Raw genomic sequence first — 21,033 nt, 5'->3', positions numbered from 1 at the left:
TAAGTATATTGTCACACTGCAGGACTGCTTAAAATTGCCAAGTCAAAATGTCCTAAAGTTGACAAAAGGTTCAACGAGAGACCCTCTTAGTCTTGAGTCTAGACCTCCTTCTATCTGAATACCTCCGCCGTCACCTTAAAGAAATACGTAGTCATTTAAATATTTGCATTAAAAGACACCTCGATGAAGCCATATCCTGTGGGCTTCATATGGGCAGGGCACAAACAGATGACCCCGTGTCTCTAATTGCGATATAAACCGCAACTCACTTCTCCTTAGAGAAAGCGCCACTTTCACGCTTTAAACGAGGCAGTCGGTGCTCGATTGCTCCAGTCTGATGCAAACATGGCAGATTTGGAGGATAAAGTTTTAAATCCTAACCTGAGCTCCCTTCTGCAAATGGATCCTTACCTTAAACCCTATGAAAAGGACTTCCAGAGGAGGTAAAATGTGCTTTTATAAGTGATATGTATCTTATTGAAGGGTGATCCTGTGCCCGTCCCAAACGCACAATTGTCATGCAACCGGCAATGATCATGAAATATGATAATAATTCAGCATATTATCTTCGCAGAGATTGCTATGAGATCATCGCATTGGTATGTAACTCTCTTGTGGCTTGACATGCCATACAGCACTTGCAATGTGTTAACATAGACATCCATGGTTTGTATGGAGTATTTTGATGACAGTTAATTTATTTGCAGAGAATGACTGATAACAGCAGTGGAAACTTTTTATTATTATGCATTTGATAGTGCCCAGAATTATTATTGCATTCTATACATTATACGCAGCAAGCAGTTTTGTTTCAGGCTCATGTAATCCACGTGTATTTACGCACTTTGCATGCTTCCTATGTTGCTTCATCTTCCTGCATTGAGGCCTGTTCCATGAAGCCGGTTTCGGTGGCTGGCCTGTTTTAGTTTATTTTGCCTCTTCTCCAGGTTTTAGGTGGGTATCATGAAAGTTGGTCAGCTTTTATCGGTGTTTATCTCCATAGTAATTTACATTAAACGGCTAACCAGCTCTGTAGCGGGTTTCGTTTTGGATTACAGATGCTGAACCAATCAGCTGTGAGTAACATCTCTGACGCAATCAAGTCACTCCCCCGTGTCTCTTAAAGCACACTTTACAAACACAATCTTAGAAATCCACAAAATTGACTCTTCATGATAAACTATTTGAGAATCTAAATGCAGATTTACAGCAGATAGTGTTGTATTTTATTTAAAATGTAATTGCTTTTCACGTACGCTGTTTTGCCATAGCAAAACACATCTTTGAAAATATAAACGTACTATATTAGGCTCTCCATGAAACAGCCAGTAAGATGGATTAATATGATACCTGCAAAAACAATTATCGTTTTTAAAATATTAAAAGCTCAAGATGTGGAAAGGGTTGAATACCACACAAACCCCTTCTTTCTTACTTTGACTCGAGATTAATTTACAGTATTTTAATTTAAGTTATAATAATATAAGAAATAAACAATATAAGCAGTACACAAAATATGTCTTTTATAAAAAGAGCAAATACATCTTATTATTGCATACCATACAGTATTGCAATGCTCACTTTTTAATGAATAAATAGTATCCTTTTTTATGATTTTTATTTTTGCATTTTTATTTATTTTTTACAAAAGAAAGTTAAGGCATCACCTCCTTTCTTTAAATATGAAATGAGATGGGACATCCTGTGCAAATACATCTACTGATGCTACTGGACACATCTTCAGTGATGTTCCTGGAATCATTGGGTGTTTCGGGTCTCTCAACATCATACACCCTCATCCAGGCGACCCAGCTGTGGCTGATCAGACCCCAGCTTGTGTCCAGTTGGCAAATCTAGCTACCCTGCCCCCATGGATCTCCTCTCTTGAGCCATAGCCATCTTGAGGCTTTCTCTGCCGCTTCAGTGGTATTGCGGATGGCTCTTCTCCTCCGCACTCCATCAATGCCTAACAGACTAAAGGCTCTGGACAGGGATCGGGCTATAAAGCCCCTGCATCCTACCTCTATTGGAAGACACCTTGCTCTCCATCCGGCTTGTCGACACTCGCTGACTAGTCCTTCGTACTTGGTAAGCTTCCTCTCAAAGGCCTCCTCCAAGCGATCTTCTCAAGGGACTGTAAGCTCCAACAGAACCACTTGTTTGGTGGACTCAGACAAGAGAACAACATCTGGTCTTAAGGAGGTGGTCACAACGTGGTTGGGGAACTTGAGTTGCCGCTCCAAGTCCACCAACAGCTGCCAGTCCCTCGCAGTGGCCAGGATGCCTGCAGATGTATTTGCGGCTGGTTTTGGCTGCTCTCCAGCTCTGACGAAGGTGATGGCTTGTTTGGAGGGGCGGGAGTGCTTTGCCCACTCGACTCCTGTAGCAATGGCTTCAGCAATGGCCTTCAGTACCTGGTCATGCCTCCACCTGTACCTTCCCTCTCCCAGTGCCTTTGAGCAGCAACTCAGAATGTGCTCTAGGGTTCCACGCTTGGAGCACAGTGGGCATGCTGGAGACTCCACTTTGCCCCATATGTGAAGGTTTGATGGGCTGGGAAGCACATCGTATACTGCCTGGATAAGAAACTTGATCCGATGTGGCTATGCCTTCCACAGCTCCGCCCATGTCACCTTCCTCTCGATCGCGTTCTCCCATCGTGTCCAGGCGCCCTGTTGCCTCATTCCTACTGTCCTGCAGGTTCTCTCCTCCTCGACCACTGCTCTCACCTCCTCCTGGACAAGGCAGCGCCTTTCCTTCCCTTTGGTGGTGTCAATGTGGGGAGTTGAAAAGGAACCCAGTCCAGCCCTGCCTCTTGTAACCACCCCCACCAGTCTTTTGTGGTGTAATCTTGCCTCTGCTTGTCGAACAGCCTCCTCAGCCTTCCACTTCCGACCAGTCCTCACTTCAACCCCAGTCGTTGCCACCTTTGGATCACTTGAGTCTCTGTATATCAACACTTCCCTAGCTCTTGTTACCTTGAACTCCTCCTCCAAGGACTTGAGCGGCAGTTGCAGTTTGTTGCGGTGCCCGTAAAGTGCGATGCTACTTAGACTTTTTGGAAGCCCCAGCCATCTTCTGAGGTGGCTGCTGACCTTCCTCTCTAGGGTTTCCACAGTCGAGATTGGCACTCGTAGACGAGTAGTGGCCACAGGATCCTGGGAAGAATGCCATGCTGGTATAGCCAAGCTTTAAACTTCCCTGGCAATCCAGACCGGTCCACTGACTTCAGCCACATGTCCAGCTCAATGCAGGTTGACTGGATTGATGCAAAGTCCCTCAGGGTGCTGTCAAACACCTTGCCTAAGCTCTTGACAGGCTTCTCAGTGATGGTCGGGATTATTACACCTGCGACGCTAAACCGGGATTTCTCATCCACCTTTCCTCTTCTCAGCACCATCGATCTTGACTTGGCTGGTTTAAAATGCATCCGTGCCCACTCCATTAGCTTTTCGAGACCCTTTATAATCCACCGGCAGCCTGGAACTGATTCTGTGGTGACCGTGAGGTCGTCCATAAATGCTCTGATTGGTGGCTGACGTTGAGCTGACTTCATCTTTGGCCCTCTGCACTCTGGTTCAGCAGACTTTGTGAGCATATTCATGGCCAGGGAGAACAGAATAACGGAGATGGTACAACCCGTGATGATTCCGATCTCGACCTTGTGCCAGCCTGATGTCACTGCTCCTGAAGAGGTTCTCATCCTGAAATTGTTGTAATAGTCAGCGATGAGGTCTCTGACTCTGCTGGGGACATGATATTTTGTCAGAGTGAGCTGCACCAACTTGTGTGGTATTGAGCCATAAGCATTTGCCATATCGAGCCACAGCACTGACAGATTGCCCTTGTTCTCTCTGGCCTCTCTGATGAGCTGTGTTACCACTCCTGTGTGTTCCAAACATCCAGACATTCCTGCTATTCCACCCTTCTGAACTGATGTATCAATAAACCTGTTCTTTGAGAGGAAGGTGCTCAGCCGGTTAGAGACAGCACTGAAGAAGATCTTAGCTTCAATACACAACAGGGAGATGATGCGGAACTGGTCTATCTTCTTGGAGTTCTCCTCCTTCGAATCCAGACCCCTTCGGCAACTCTCCACTGTTCAGGAATCCTGCCCCTCCTCCAGATGACACGCAGGATTTTCCACAGGCGCAGCAGGAGTTTAGGACAGTTCTTGTACACTTTGTATGAAGTACCGCTTGGTCCTGGAGCAGAGCTTGCTCGCGCTTTCTCGACAACCTCTCGAACCTCCTTTAGCTGCAACTCTGACATGTTGAACTGCACACTTGGCCCAGGAGGATCTATCAGAGTGCTGCACTCCCCCAACTCTTGCTCTCTTGCTGGGTCGCTGTATGTTTCCTTCAGGTGATGATCAATCTCCTCCTGAGAGCAGATCAGCTGGCCGCTACGCTTCTGCCCTAGCAGCTCCTTAGTGAACTTAAAGGGGTTGGCAATGAATGCAGCTCGCTTTCGGGCTCTTTCGCGGCGGCGCCTTCGGTGCCACTCTGCCCGACGGAGGATCCTGATCTTTTTTCGTAGGATGCTCATCAGCTGTGCCAAGCCAATTCGCTCCTCCTTTCCTGCCTGCCTGTACTGCCGCTTCAGGATCTTCATCTCCTGTCTGATGTTATGGATTCTCTCCTCACGTTGGTTATTTGAGTGAGATCCTTTGGAGCCTCCATCATTCACCTCTTCTCCGAACCGTTCATATGCAATGCTGATGATAATCGTTGTCATGGCTTGCAGTTTCCTGTTGACGTCTCCCCTGATGGTGGTCTCCAGAATCTGGTCGACATCAATGTCAAACTGGTTCCACAGTGAGGTCATGTTAGCTGCTGGCCACTTGATCCACCTCCTCTCAGATTTGATGCTAGATGGCGTCATTTGCAACACTTGGAGGTTCCGGGCACTGTGGGGTGACTCCGGGCCTGGCTCCTCCTGCGTCTCACCAGGTTGAACACCTGTGCGTTGTGTTGGTCCTGTCCCCACCAGACACTTCATCCTCCCTTGGTGGATCTTTAGGCCTCGCTTGTTCTTACAGATTTTGCCACATGTACACTGCTGTCTCGTAGTCGTTTCTCCCTTGCCTTGTTCTAATGCCGTTGTGTCCGTCCAGTTGGGGTGCTCATCCTCCCCCCCTCTCGGGCACCCCTGGGGGTATTTTTCCATTAGGTTCATCGTAGCTTGTTGTGGGAGTCCCCTCACAGAAGACACAGATTGGGTTGCCAGCCCGTTCTGCCCCGGTTGCCGTCTCTCCAAGCTGTCACCAACTCTCCGGTAGTCACCACACTTTTTGTGGTTGTCAACCAGTCTTTCCTGGTTGTCACTGATTAGATCAGGTTAAAGGCTGTGCAAATACATCTACTGATGCTACTGGACACATCTTCAGTGATGTTCCTGGAATCATTGGGTGTTTCGGGTCTCTCAACATCATACACCCTCATCCGGGTGACCCAGCTGTGACTGATCAGACCCCATCAATCATACTAACTAATTTTGTTCAAAAATCAAGAATATGAAGGAAACAATCTAAATTGCTTTATAATATTTTTAAGCAAATCCCATTTCACATGCCAGACTTTTATTATTAATTCTAAATGTTATTTGGTATATTTCCGAAATAATTACTCTTCATCTTTGAGATTGTGGGGGTTCTGGTTTAAACCAGGTTTCAAAGCTGCTATTCTGATTACCCTGAATATATTTTGTTCAGTTTTATTTCTTAAGGATTATGGCATTTTACCCCAAATAAGGTTTCTGGATGTATTTCTGTTGTACAGTTAAATAATAAATTAACCTGTCAAATCACTTCCAATAAATTGTCAATTTAGAGCAGTCGTATAGAATTTGACTGTAATGAGCATTTTTCCAACAATCCCTTTTATCAGATATTGTATTTATTGAATAACAAGTGTTATAAAAAATCTCATTTGTATCTTCCAAGCAGATTCCCCCAAACACTGGATTGAATAGTAAGGAATATATTTGTATTTTATTTTTATTTCATCCTCCCTACATATCATTTTATTCAGTGTCTCCTGTATATTTCTATAAAATTCATAACATTTTTATTGGATTAGTTGTATTGTTTGAATCAACTATATCATTTCTTAATGGATGAATTTCCTTTTTTATTTCTTTTACTTTAACTTCTGTTAATAAATATATTACCTGTAATAATTAATTGTGAATTTGGAAGCTCATATTTTTGGCTCGGTTTGAAACGGTGTCCATTCCTTTATCAGTGAACAACTGCTGATCTCTATTCAGACCTCCATCTGAAACTATATCTTTCTTAATTGTTCTATTTTTCTTATTTTCTAACTAACTTCTAAAAGTACTATTAATACAAATATTATCTATTGATTTAAATGTGTTGCTTTGTTTGGGCAGGAACAGGGATATACAATTCCCCTATTCGATAAATGTCCATCTTCCTCCATTTTACTTTAGATTCTTCATTCATCCAAATCAATATAGGTTGAATTTGGGCAACTTTATAATAGTTTATTAAATTTGGGGATTCTAGTCCCCCAAGCCTTTTTAGCAACTTAAGAGTTTTAAGACTTTTTAAGGTTTCCTATTATCCTGTATATATTTACAAAGCGGTTTATTCCATTGTTTAAAAACACTTTGTTTCTATACTAACTAGTAGATTTTTAAAAAAGGAAAATAATCTTACGGAGAATATATTTATACTCTCTATTCATTTTGAAAAAGTAGCCTTTATTTATTTGTTAAGGCTATAAGTTTTCAATTCAAATACATATAAAAGCTTTTATATTTTTTAAATAAATTTTAAGCTTTAAAATGAATAAGCCTGTGTGTTTTTGTTGTGGGCATATATGAATTCACTTACACCTGGATATACTATAGCTGTTTTACTTTAAAAAAAAAAAAATCACAAAGAATTAGTTTGCAGCAGTCCTCTTGAGCTCTCATAGCAGCCGCTGTTTCTGCTTGTTGTGTAAATGTCTTTTCATTGCGTCATAATTTTACAGTTATCACTTGTATTGTGTAAGTCTTTGTGATTTCACGCTAAACTCTTGAGCAGTGTAAATTTTATTTCTTATATATTTTTGCACAATTTAAATGAATTTAAATTCATAATCATCAGCTTTCAGCAGAGAGGTAAATCCTGTCACATCCTGGCCCCACCCACCTCTATGAATACTGGCAACCAGCAGTTGTGTGAGTACATGATGAAAGCATTAAGCATCAAACCGTTATTATTATTAATAATAATTTTTCTTTTTACTGTTGCATCAATATATTTTATAGACATGCTTTCCAAATCAGTCAGATGTCAAAAGGCAAAGCAGGAAAACATGGCTGAGTTCGGAATACCTTACTACTCTACCATACTAGGGCAGATCAAGGACAGTTGCAGCGGAGTACACTCTTTAAAGGAATAGTTCGCCCAAAAATTTAGTCTCTCATCATTTTACTGTGAACACAAACTGAGGTTTTTAGAAGAATATTTCAGCTCTGTTGGTTCATTTCAATACAAGTGAATGGTGGCCAGAACTTTGAAGCTCCAAAAAGCACATAAAGGTAGCATGAAATTAATCCATACAACTCCAGTGGTCTTCTGAAGCGATCTAATCGGTTTTGGGTGAGCGAAAAAATGAAATATAACTCCTTTTTCACAGTATATCTTGCCTTTGCAGTCTACAGGTAAGATAAGAATTTCTAGATTACAATTCCTAGTGCTTGACGCATGCGCAGAGGAAAGGATTACGTTTGAAAGTGTAATCGAGTGTGAAACCATGATCGCCCTGGCGGCTGTTGATGTCAATATTTAAAATGAAAGAGGAGTTATTTGTTTTTTGGGTTATTTCAGGGTTGGGTATTTTCTTTTTAAGATCCTTAAAGGCTTAACATGTCTTAAATTCAGTTTTCCAAAATTTAAAGTCATAAAGTCTTAAATTATACAACATGAACTAATGTGATTATCAAACTTCAAAAGAATATGCTTTAAATGCATGCACTGCATCCTGCAGAGTGAAAATGTAGCACTGACAAACAATTTATGACAAACTATCAGTAAAGATCAACTGTTAATGATGATGATATAGTGTTGATGAAACATGACAATGTTCACTTTTAATTGTTTATATTGTACAGTAATATGTTGTAAATGATTGTACACATTTGATATTCCTTATTTGTTTGAATGAGCAGCTGGAAGTAGTGAAGCTCAAACATTTCAAAATAATAGTCCCCGGTGTATTTCAAAGTTAAAGCTTCTTTAAAGTTAAACGTTCCACGTGATGAATCAAATCCTACCCTGTTTTACTGATAAGCAATGTTAAGGCCATGTTGAATGTGAAGAGCCTGTGATACATGATTTATTTTGAGATTGTTTTGGTATGGGGATACAGTATTAATTTTATTTATTCAGGTTTTGAAAAAGGTCTTAAAAAGTCTTTAATTTGATTTTAAAAACTCTGCAGCAACCTTGATTGTAGTCTGTTCTCACCAAAACCGACTGGATCACTTCACAAGACATGGATTAAACAACTGAAGTCATACAGATTACTTTTATTCTGCCTTTATGTGCTTGTTGGGCCTTCAAAGTTTTGGTCACTATTCGCATGTATTGTATGGACACACAGAGCTGAGATATTCTTCTAAATCTTCATTTGTGTTCAGCAGAAGAAAGTAAGTCACATCTGGGATGGCATGAGGGTGAGTCAATGATGAACTATTCCTTTAAAGAAACTGCAGCAGTGATTTTTATCGCAGATAAAATATTATGAAGCAGAATATTCTGACAGCTTGTTAATACATGAAGACCTACAAAAAAAGTGATTAATGAGTTGGGGTAGGGCTGCAAAATTAATTGTACGAATCAACATTTATTACAGCATTCAATTTAAGCCTGCTGCTTTTCCGTCAATGGTTTCTATTAAAACATGTTTTTGCAACGGTTGAGTATTATAACCAATCACTGACATGTCCATTGAACAATAAAACAACAATGGCCAGTCAGAGATGCTCAAATTAGTCTTTCCAGTAATGACAACTGATCCTAATGCAAGTAAAAGCCGGTGTTGTCAATAGTTCAGAAAATGCCTTTAATATCCCTTATTGAGGAATCATGCAGTTGCCTATTTTGTGATGTCACTGTTATTTAATCCTTTAATTTTGATCACAATGTCAGGTTTTAAAATGTCATTCCCAATTATAGTCATAATTTAACAGATTTATGTTGTGTAAGCTACGAGCACATACCATTGGTACTCCAGATTATCTGAATCCTTGTGCGAGAGATTTGTACCAATTGGATGGCATTTAATTTAAATCCAGAGAGAAGCACTGTCAACAAATGGACCGTTCACCACCCATCATTTTGATGCATAATATACACAATCCTATGACACTGACTTAACATTTGATTACAATAATAATAACGTCTAATTGTATTGTTGCACACATTAAGTGTGCGTGGCACTGTCTGCATATTTATGACTCCACATTCTCTGTTCATTAGTGCCACAGATGACAAGTGAAATGGAGTTCTTCATTATTGTTTTAATTAACACCAAAGTCTTGAGGGGTAGCCATCGAGGTATCTCAATACATGGACATGGTGTCTAATTTTACCCTTCTCAGCGGACCTGGTTTTTGAAAGTGGAATAATAGTGAGTGAAATGTGTGGCACATGTTGACTGAGGAAAAAACACACAGGATAGGCCTATAAGAAACCTAAATTATTACGGAAGACTGTACGAAAAATAAAAATGTCAAATTTGTTTGCTACTTCACTCCGCTCTGGATGTGAGAGCCCATAGGAGTCAAAAATCACAAATAAGATGAGTCTTTTAACACTATATGTTTATATATTTGGAACGTTTTTGTCAGTCATTTTGCTGACGAGATACGAAATGACCCAAGTGCAACCTCTGAGCATAAAGATTTTCCTCGTGGATGTGAAAGAACATGAAGTGACGAGTGAATTATATAAGTCTTGGAACTAATATGAACTTTGTTTGTTGTGAATACATTTTATTGACCTTAGACTACAAAGGGTCGTGCCCTAATAGGGTGAAATGGAGACCGGTATTCATCGTTTTAACAGAGGCTAATCATTTACACATTGGCCTGAATATCTGTAATCAGCATGGGCAAACATAGCCGGCAGCGTGCTGCCAAACTAAACCAAAACACGCAGAAGCTTCTTTTCATCCGCTCCCTCATGAATATTTAATTGAGCAAATTTCCCCTGCTAGCATAAGTGTTGAGATGATGCAAACTTTCAAGAGGTGAAAGTTTATGTAGGCTAATATCAGAACTCTGTAATGCAGTGGGTTCTGGACAGCAAACTGTTTGTCAGGTTTTGACACAAAATTTACACAAGGGATGGCGTAGGATGAATTTAATCTAACAACCAAAATGTAAATTAGTGATTATTGAGTTTGGCTGGTCAGTTCATCTTGATTTTTGTTTGTTTTATTGTTTATTTTAGGTTTCGTTTTTTTTAATTCTGCATGTCGACAATGGTGAGATTATGGTAGTTTTAAAGATTGCTATCATGAAAGGGTGTTTCTTCTACCTTGGGCACTTTTAACACTGTGGACTTCTTGAAAGTGAAGCTTCGTTAAAACATTTTTCAAACTCTCATTTTTTATTTGTCTACTAATAATGTCCAAAAATGTATATACATGCATAACAGGTGATTTATGTAATTTTTGCAATTTGTTCCACAAAACATGGAAATTCACACCACATTGTCCATTTCAACACATCTTAAGTTCTGTAATGTGTTTAATAGAATTCAGTGGTGATAATAATGCTGATGGAAATAACATTTTTGATGTTTTAGAAATAAAATGGCTGCTTTCTTTGTCTTGCTAAGGCTAATTTCAGAGCGTACATTTTATGTAGGGTGCAACGGGCTAAATTCTCCATGGGGTAAAGGGCTCCATTGATTTTATTTTCTCCCAAAACACAAAATATCAACAAACTACCTTTCCTAAACAACTGTTTGACACTGAACTTCAAAATGTTTCTGCTCCATGAGTTCATTGCGTTTAATGTCTAAAGATTGATTTTGAGGCAGTTTGATGTAATTTTTTTTAATATTTTTTTAAAAATGTTGCACATTTATGTAGCTAACGAAATGAAAACATTTCTTTTGAGACAATATACCTATTTATCATTTTCAGTTCTGTTTCATTAAATCCAAAACATTTCAGTAACTGGCAAATAAGTGTAAGGATGTATTTGGGGTAAAAAGTCCCCCTGTTGCAGGGGCTAAAGGCCCCTATTAATACATTATTTTTCTTGGGGGGGGGGGTATTAAAAGTTTCAAAGTGGGCTCACATTGACTCTAATTGAGATTAGTTTTTTTTATATATAATACTTGATGTAATTAAATGTCAAATTAATAGTAGACTAGAGAATTAATAGAAAGTAAACCCTTTTCTGAAGTATTTAATTTGAGAAAGCATCATCTTAATTTGTTACTCAAAAAGCATCTTTGTGTCTCAAAGTGATTTGCATTAGTTGACAAATTGTGCCCCTTACCATTTAAACAAAAAAAACTTTTTACCCCAAGTAAGGTATCCCAGTTGTGGGGTAAAAGGCTCCCTCACCACCTTTATTTTATTTTATTTTATTTTTATTTATTTATTTTTTGTAAGCAGAATTTTAATTGGAACATCTTCCATTTATTATTTCTTTTCACACAAATGATGTTGCTCCATCAATAATGAATACATTTTTGACCTTTTATACATTTTGTGACCAGAAAAAGCAACATTTCTTTAAGGGGTGCCTTTTGCCCCTTTGTACTCTATCATAAATGCACACAATTATATAATATTTTCACACATGCATACATTGGTAAAATTACAGCTTGATTGGACATGAATCCTTTCATTTTGCTTTTGTGCTGTTTTGAAGGCATTCTGGACAGTTTTTGCACCCATTTGTGCTATATTTAGTTGTTAGTCTTTTGTACACATGCACTATATGGACATCTTTAATCATTTCGATGCATTTCCAGCAATGTGCGGTGCATTTTAAGAGCAGTGCAAGTACAACTTTTAAAAACGTGTCTCATTCTACTACTGCTAATGACTGTGTAAACAAACACTGAATATGTGAGATGTGAAGACCAGCTTCTCTGCTTTGGTCTGTTGCCGGTTGAAGCACCCAACGTCACCATGGACTGTATTACATTTGCGTATTAAGAACATTTAATCGTGTTTACGGCTCCTATCAGCTTAGATTGCTTGTGAACGAGTCATAATATGATTCAAGGTTTGTGAATGAACTGTTATTGGAGGACAGTGAAGTTTATCTCTACCAAAACCATGAGTAAAGAGTTTCATTCAGGAATGTTTCATATGTCATGTCTGTTTTATAGTTACTGTGCTTTAGGGAAAATTTTTTATACATTTCAGATAAAATGTGTTGGGTGTACGTTATGTGTTAACCCTGAAATGTAGTTTTATAAATTACAATGTGAAGTTTGTTCTTTTTCTTTCGATTGAGTTTCAAATATGGCTTTATTTAAGGGACTGCACGAATTTAGCAAATCAGAACAGTGGGTGTTTACATTGAAGTCCTAAAGGGCTAGATAGCTTTAAACCGAGATTTTGACAGAGGGCCAGAGACGGGGTGGAACATAATCATATGTTATTAAATTATGACAGTTTTGGCGCAGAAACCATAATCAGTGGACCTCAGGGACGATAAAAACTTGTTTTAAATTTTTTTTAAATAAGAGTATGTCATGACCCCTTTAAGTAATATATTATTATTTTTTTTTTTGCTGTACTTGTGTTTGTGAGGTTATTGGTCACGTTGGACACACGTGTGTCAGGCCCCATTCCAGCAGCTGTGCTGCTTTTCTCTGGCTCCAGGGAGCCATTGGTGAGCCTCACAAACCTGTCTAGCCTCTGAAAGGCCCTCTCCTCCCCATAAATAATTGTACACAGGCAGGTTCCAGCACTATAACTGTTCGACTCTTGATCAAACCCAGCATCCGAGGCTCTTAGCAACTCAAGTGTTTCGTATGAGTGCAAGCGTCAAAATCAACAAGGTCTTGCGGGCAGCTCTGAATCACGCTGTGCGTCGAGAGAGGGAGTGTAGTGTCAGGAATTTAGATGACAAAAGAGACTCCACAAACTCCAAACTGGGATTGATATGTGTTGCTCTGATCATTTGTTCACTGAGGTTCATAAAAGTGGATCAGTGTAAGATCTAAAACACAGAGATTATCATTCATTTTGTGCACACAGAAGACCAAATACAGTTGAAGTCAGAAGTTTACATACACCTTAGCCAAATACATTTAAACTCAGTTTTTCACAATTCCTGACATTTAATCATAGAAAACATTCCTTGTCTTTGGTCCGTTAGGATCACTTCTTCATTTTAAGAAAGTGAAATATCAGAATAATAGCAGAGAGAATAATATATTTCAGATTTTATTTCTTTCTTCACGTTCCCAGTGGGTCAGAAGTTTACATACACTTTGTTATTATTTGGTAGCATTGCCTTTTAAATTGAATTTTGCTGGAAGTTTGGCCCATTCTTCCAGACAGAACTGGTGTAACTGAGTCAGGTTTGTAGGCCTGCTTGCTCTCACATGCTTTTTCAGTTCTGCCTAGAGGTCAGATCGAGGTCAGGGCTTTGTGATGGCCACACCAATACCTTGACCTTGTCCTTAAGCCATTTTGCCCCAACTTTGGTGGTATGCTTGTGTCATTGTCCATTTGGAAGACCCATTTGCAACCGTGCTTTAACTTCCTGGCTGATATCTTGAGATTTGCTTCAATATATCCACATCATTTTCACAATTTTGTGAAGTGCACCAGTCCCTCCTGCAGCAAAGCACCCCCACAACATGATGCTGCCACCCCTATACTTCACGGTTGGGATGGTGTTCTTTGGCTTGCAAGCCTCATCCATTTTCCTCCAAACATATTACTCACTCACAAGGGACGTGCGAGCACGAGGCGGTAGTTTGTGTTCCATGAGTACTACTGGGTCCTTGAATAACGTATAAAGTGTGAGTAAGGGCAGCCGGCGAAGTTTCTGGTACCCCTAGGGAGTTGGTGCCCTACACAGACTGCGTAATATGCGTATAGGGAGCGGCGGTAATGGACACTCTTGGACATTTCACATGGAAAATGGAGCTCACACGTGCAAATATGCCCAACAACACTTACTGATTTGGCCACTCATGGTGGTGTTTTAAATTTCGACTAGATTTTAGTTAAAAGTAAACTCGGCCTACTGCTTCCGATTAAACTTTCAGATCAGTCTGCTGTGTGACTTTTGAGAGTGGTAGCAATAGACCAGAGGTGCTCTTTGGCAAATTTATTTCCTAGGAAATGTGGCGACAGAAGGTCAATTGTTTTTTCTGCTAAATTCGATCTATGCTTCTTTGGACACTTTCTAATGTCCGAAGCTGATGCTACAGTAGTGTGCAAGACATGAGCCAACATTATAAGAATGCAAAATTTTAATTGATGTGATGTGAAAAGGCATTATTTGAGTAAAAATGACATGAATATATTCCTAACTGAAACTCTAAACCTAATGTAACCCAGACTCAAATTAGTCAAATAAAAATATATTTTTGGCGTATTCACCCTTCCAGTAAAACTGTTTATGTGAAAAAAAAAGATAAAAGAAAATTGAGATAAATAAAATGCTTTATTAATTATATTAGTAATATGCAAATTACTGCGGTAAAATGTATCCAATTAGAGTTGGAATCTGTACTGCAGATGTAGATCTTCCAATTGAGTGTGAGCAGCAGCGATGTTAACTCCGCCCACTGTGAGACGGGGCGAGATTGATAGAGGAAGATGAAACAGAAACGCATGCGAACAAAGCTTACGAAATTTGAGATAAATTATCTAATTTTGAGAAATAATTAGTAAACAACTACTAAACAAAGCAGATAAGTTATTTAAAGTTAAATTAGTGTCAAATTGAGAAGTTTTGTAAAAGAGCTTACCTGTTATGGCCTTGTTGATCCGGAATATCGAGCTAAAGTTAGCTGAGTCATCGCTGTAGTTCGTGGTGTAATCTGGATAAAATATTAGCAGAACACTGTTAATTCAGAGGAATCGGCAAGTTTTTGTTGTTTATGTAGAAGTTTGGATTTTCTACTGTGATTTATGTGCATGGTGAGGATTCATCAAGCCGTGCTGAGAGAAAAGAAAGATGGCGAGCCTCCCGGACTGAATTTGGATCTTTTACTTCTTACCTTCTCATCCACTTAGTGGTGTTGTTTTCCTCCTGAAATCTGAATGGACTGAGGTATATTTTTCTGAACTGAAATTATCGAATGGACTGAAGTGTGTATAATCTTTATTTTTGCAATTTTGTGACCTCATTTACAATTTGTTTTGTGTGTGTATATATATATATATATCTATATATCTCTTTAAAAGACGTGTTATTTGGTTACATATACATATTGTACATTTTTGAGGTAAATTCATGTGAATTGTTACTCTAATTGAATCATCTGGGTTAAAATACTGATTTGAGTTTGTATTTGAAGCGACTGGTTTAAACTACAGTAAAGACATGAAAATTAGGACCTTAAATTGAAACTTAACTTATTAATCTACAACAAATAGTCATATTTAAATTACAGAAACCAAGAAATTCAAACCTCAGCTGAAAAGGAAAGAGGGAATTTATCAACCAGAGAGTCAAGAAAGAAAAGTTTTGTTGAATAATTAATTTTACTTGTATTCTTTTTGGGTTTAGCGATTTTCTTTCAAATAAGAACGTGATTAGGATTAATCATATTGTATTTTTTCCTTTTCCCTTTTTTTTGTCAAAAGTTTGACATTTAATTTGGTTTATCTTTGTCATTTATTATTTACTGTTCATTACATCATCACAAAGGGAAAAAATCATAACAATAGAACAAAAATCTAAAACCTCAAACTTGTGTGTTGTGTGTGCTTTGCCTCCTTCGAGCTTGGTATCTTCTGATTGGCCCATTGATCTGGCTCAGTGTATTGAACTAAATTGCAGTTGCTACCTGTTGGCATTGAGTCAAGCATCCGGTTAATGTTGTACTCCTTGTTTAGTGGGTGTTACACTAACCATAACAGCACTGAGACCAAAACAGCATCCTTTCCCTTCTTGGCAAATGTAGTTTCTCAGTAGAAGGATATCAAGAGAGATGTGATGTCAAAGGCACGGTGTTCCTGAATTTTAGGGGCATAAGCATTTGCCTCATCTTGGCACTTGTCCTGAATTCGGCACATTTAAGCATGAACATTTTTGGAATGAATGCGCTATGACTCGTCCCTCCTTTTCTTTACAAGAATCAAAAATGCAGGTTTTAGTGAGACACTCAAAATGGATGTGAATTGGGGGGTTGTTTTCATTAAAATACTAACATTTTCAAAAGTATAGCCACAACACACAAACAATATGCATGTAAACATGATTTTGGTGTGATAAAAATCACTTACTAACCGCATCTGTGTAAAGTTATAGCCAACTTTACAACTTTGTTGCCATAGCGATGTAATGTCAACAAATCCTAAAATTACTGTAAAAATACAAATTTAAACAAATTTACTGCTCAAAAAATACATGAGTTTTAACAGAAGTAATGCAAGTGCTTTTATAAAATTATAAGCTTCACATTTTTGCCTTTTTTGCCACATTTCGACCATGTTCACTTCCATTGTAAAGGCCTCACTGTAACCTTGATTCTTGCTTTTTTTTTTTTATTTTTTTTTTTTTAAAAAGACTAGTTGAAATACATTTTTGTGGTAATCAACATGGTTGAGTATACTTTATTGTCTAGTAAGGAAAATTTGTTTTGGACTACATTCACCACAGCCAAAACACACACACAACTTGAACATACTCCCAAATATTAGACAGCAACAATATTATCCTAACAAAATAAAAACAATAAAACCATGAAAATGTAAGTCTCAAGTAGTCTTATTTAAAAGTCGGCACAAAAGAGTTCCTAAATCGATTCAACCTACTAATTGGGATTTTATATCATCACCCAGAGGGCAAAAGACTAAATTCCTCATTCAGAAAATGGGACTGATCATAAACTCTGATCATAAATCGATCAGCATTGAGCTTAAATTCTATTGAACCTGGAATATTCATTTAAGATCGCATGCTTTCGTTGTGGCTATGCAGTTGCTGGATAAACAAAAGTGTTATAAATCAACACCTATAATATACTTGGGCATTCGGAATGAAGTTTGCATCTTTCCAACTGTAATCGTGTTTAATATGTTATGATTTGCTGAAAGTGTGTACTGTTGTATACTGAAAGAAAATATAGACAATACACACTTGCTGTAGATGTTTCAGACACACCCCAAAGCGGCAGCTCTCTAGTGGTGTGGGCAGCATTGAGGAAGTTTCTTCCATGCCAATGGGCACGGACTGTTACTTAACCAACTGTACATATTTTAGAACAAGAAAAATAAAAACATTGAGGACAGTGGGAATAATTACGTTCACATACTCTCGTAAACGTTGCAGTAGCACACTGTGTCAGGGCTCCAGGTCAGTTAACCAGGATATTTTTGGTTTGAGTCCAACACATGGGGCTCTGGCATATTAGTCTAGTACTGGGTTAAGCCCTTGAACAAGCACTTAATCCAGAGTTGCTTGAGATATGCAGCAGTATGGGATCACAGCTGTGAATACATTTTACCTTCCGAGCATGCTTGCGAAGGCAAGCGTCAGTATTAATATTACTGATACAAAGGGTCAGGGATTTTTACAATTCTAATCCTAAGTATTGAACGGTGGCATGTAACATGAATGATACCTCAAATCTTTTGGCTTGTTGCGTTTCGAAGTGAGGACTTCTGTTTTTCGCCTGGCAAATGAGAAAATTGGCAAAATATCCATTAAACTTGTTCAGATCAAGGTGCTAGAAAATTATAGAGACCTGGAGGTGCTTGTTTTAACTTGGGGCAGTGTACAGAGGCTCTAGGGGGCCCCATCCATATTTGGGCACTAACATCTCTTGGAGACATTAAGAAATCATGTAAGATTCAGGCCAACTACAACATCGTGGCGGCAAGTAGTGCTAGTACTTTTCACACTTACAATGTATGCCTGACAGACAATAAACAAGCATACAAATCTAATAGATTTACAATGGAGGAGGAACCCAAGTCATATCTAGGGACCAAAAGTTCATAGAGACAGGGATGTGCTCATTTGACTTGGACCATAAGAAACCACTTAGAACACCCCTGCCACCACTTAGCAATGCCCTAACACAATTTGGAACAACTTGGCAACATAGCAACCCTTGGCAACCATCAGCAATACCCAAGCGTCATGACGGTGTGTTTTTTTTTTTTTGTGGGCACATCTACATTTTCTTCCCATTATTATATTTTCTTTTATGATATTTTTTTCTATGCTAAAATAATTTAGTATAATTGTTTTATTTTTCATTATGAGTCAATTTTTCCGCCCCCCAAACAGATAAGGTTGTTAATGGAATGTTCCGGGTTCAGTACAAGTTAAGTTCAATCAACAGTATTTGTGGCATAATGTTAATTACCACGTTCCTCCTTTTTGTAGGGTTTAAACACATAAATGTAAAGCTTATAATTTTATAAAAACAATTGCATAATTCTTCTGTTAAAATGTGTATTATTTGATCTGTAAAGTTGTTTAAATTGTAATTTTTACTGTCGTTTGAAGGTTTTATTGATTTTACATTGTCACAGCAAGTTGTAAAATTGGCTATAGTTTTACACAGAAAATGTAAGCAATTTTATCACATTAAAATCATGTTTACACTCATATTGTTTACGTCTTGTGGCTACACTTTTGAAACCGTGAGTATTTTAATGTTCAAAAATTGGCCCCCAATTCATTTTCATTGTAAGTGCCTTACTGAAACTTGTTTTTTTTAAAAAAGGGACGAGTTAAAATAAATGTTTTGTGGTAACCAATATTATGCCACACATGCTGTCTATTGAGCTTAACTTGTATTGAACCCAGAATATTCCTTTAAGGTTAATTGGGGCCCTATGATTTCCGTTATGTGGAAGACACGAACAGAATCATGGAATCCAGTGATAAAAGTGGAATTAACTATAAAATGCTGAATGTGCGGAATGGAACGTATACTATTGGACATATTTGGGATAAAAATGAATGTTTGAATGCACAGTCATTCAAATAAAAATTGTGATACGTCTTAGTTAGAGAAGTAAACCGCAAAAGGCTGCAATTGAATTAAATATATAATCTGCATGTGCTGCATGCGTCAAAATGAATGTGTGAAGACGACTGCTTGTACACTGAAAACACTGCATCATGAGCATCTTATGCACTGTGTGAGTGTAGTACATGACAGAGAACATTTACTTTGAAGCACAGAGCACATATTTATTGAATTAAATCACAGCGTTTTGTGGTTTAACAATCACATTGGGCCTTGTAGCGAACTGCTAATGTGGAGGTGAGAAAAGACCAAGACCCCAATGTTAATGAACTGATAATCTGTTCAAAAGTGTTGTGATATGTACAGTGGCATAACTACTGGCAGTCCAAAAGATCAAAATATCCGTTACATCTACATCAAAATCCACAGCCACATAAAATAATTTAGCTAAAATGTAAGGTTTTTAAAAAGGATTTCTATGAGCCTGGTTGGTATTTTTTTGTGCCTGCCATTCATGTGAATGGCAATTTTCGTTTTTTTTTTTTTTTTTTTCATTCAGAGGATGGTTGTAGTAGTGGTCATTTATGGGTTTTAGATTACGCAAACCTGCAAAAGTAATTTTGTTTGTGAATAAAACCCTGAAAGTGCTAGATTTATTCATTTTAAATGATTTCCATGAACTAAGGATTCTTTTCTAGAATGGGAGAACCAAGGAAACATCTACTCAACATTGTGAATGTTCTTAGAAAGGACATGAATAGCCAAGTAATTGGCTTTCATTATTACTAATAAGCAGGTTTGCCAAAATTCTGATTTCACTGACGTTCAGGTTGTGGTAATGACCATGTTGAAAATCAGCTTCATGTGAAGTCACCTTGACCGACTGATTGAGATGCAGTTTCTGATCTCTCCTCTAGACTCTAATCATCTGGGACTCGAGCCTGCAGACATGCAGAGAATATCACTGGCTTATGGTGCAGCAGTTTGCCAGCCCCCATTCACTCCTCAAACACTGATTTCTTATAATGACAATGATGGAGCATGGGGTGGGGGGCAGATTAATTTCCTTTTAAATAGCTGTCAGGTGACTTGCTTTTGTGTTTGCCTTTCAGGTGTCCCAGAAAATGTTATGGCACAATGCTGTAAAGTTGAATAATGATACCAGTTTAGTGTAAAACACTTTTCAGGAAGGCAATAGACATGGTTCAGTTAAAGAACACAAAAATATTGAGACTAATAGACATATTGGGTGGTCTCAGATAAAGGACGGGGTTAGGTGTGGATTGGAAACAGTAGGTTGACTTAACTTTTTTTACTGAAATCGTTCAGTGATTGCTGAATTGCGAAACACTGCCCCCAGTGGCCAAAAGACTAAGTGTTGTTGGGTGTATGGGTATGTGTGAGCTCCATTTACCGGGTGTAATGTCCACTGAGGGGTGCCAAAAGCGAGTTGTGTATAGTGTTGTTTTCAGCTGTACAGGCTGTAATGCAGTGAAGAGTATATTTTATAAATTGTACCCCCAAACCCCAAAACTTAAGTTTACCATCGTGGAATAAAAATGCAATGCTAAAGGGGAAAATGCAACTTCTGTATCACACTCATCACTGATTATGCGAACATGATTACTTCCTGGTTTCAACGTGAGATTCAAACCCAGGTCGCCCTTTCACCACAAGGAAAGGTAATCATGCTGAAGCAGATGCAAAAATGTTTGATAAAAGATGCCGGTTCAATGATAACAGAACAACATGTCAACTTCCTGTGTGATCATGTTGTTCTAACATTCTTTCAATTCATCACCTTTAAAGCACCAACACTACAGCAATTTAAGCAATGCTTTTGTATCAAATTCACAGCCTTCTGT

The 21,033-nt window shown here is 38.3% G+C and overlaps 1 protein-coding gene across 2 annotated transcripts in view; it reads left to right on the top strand.

The window, feature by feature from the left end:
* The first annotated feature begins 241 nt into the window (after positions 1–241).
* The window catches only part of LOC127631478 (1,4-alpha-glucan-branching enzyme-like), a 190,143-nt gene continuing 169,351 nt past the window's right edge, over positions 242–21,033 (top strand). Inside the window, exon 1 of one of the 2 annotated variants that reach the window (XM_052109609.1) lies at positions 242–443. In XM_052109609.1, coding sequence (XP_051965569.1) covers positions 346–443 — 98 coding nt within the window. In that variant the 5' untranslated portion in view covers positions 242–345. The remainder of the gene's footprint in view (positions 444–21,033) is intronic. The other variant, XM_052109608.1, reaches the window with a different exon arrangement.

Source organism: Xyrauchen texanus, chromosome 38, assembly GCF_025860055.1.
Source record: "Xyrauchen texanus isolate HMW12.3.18 chromosome 38, RBS_HiC_50CHRs, whole genome shotgun sequence".
Classification (NCBI taxonomy): domain Eukaryota; kingdom Metazoa; phylum Chordata; class Actinopteri; order Cypriniformes; family Catostomidae; genus Xyrauchen; species Xyrauchen texanus.
This window is presented reverse-complemented; position numbering and strand designations above follow the sequence as displayed.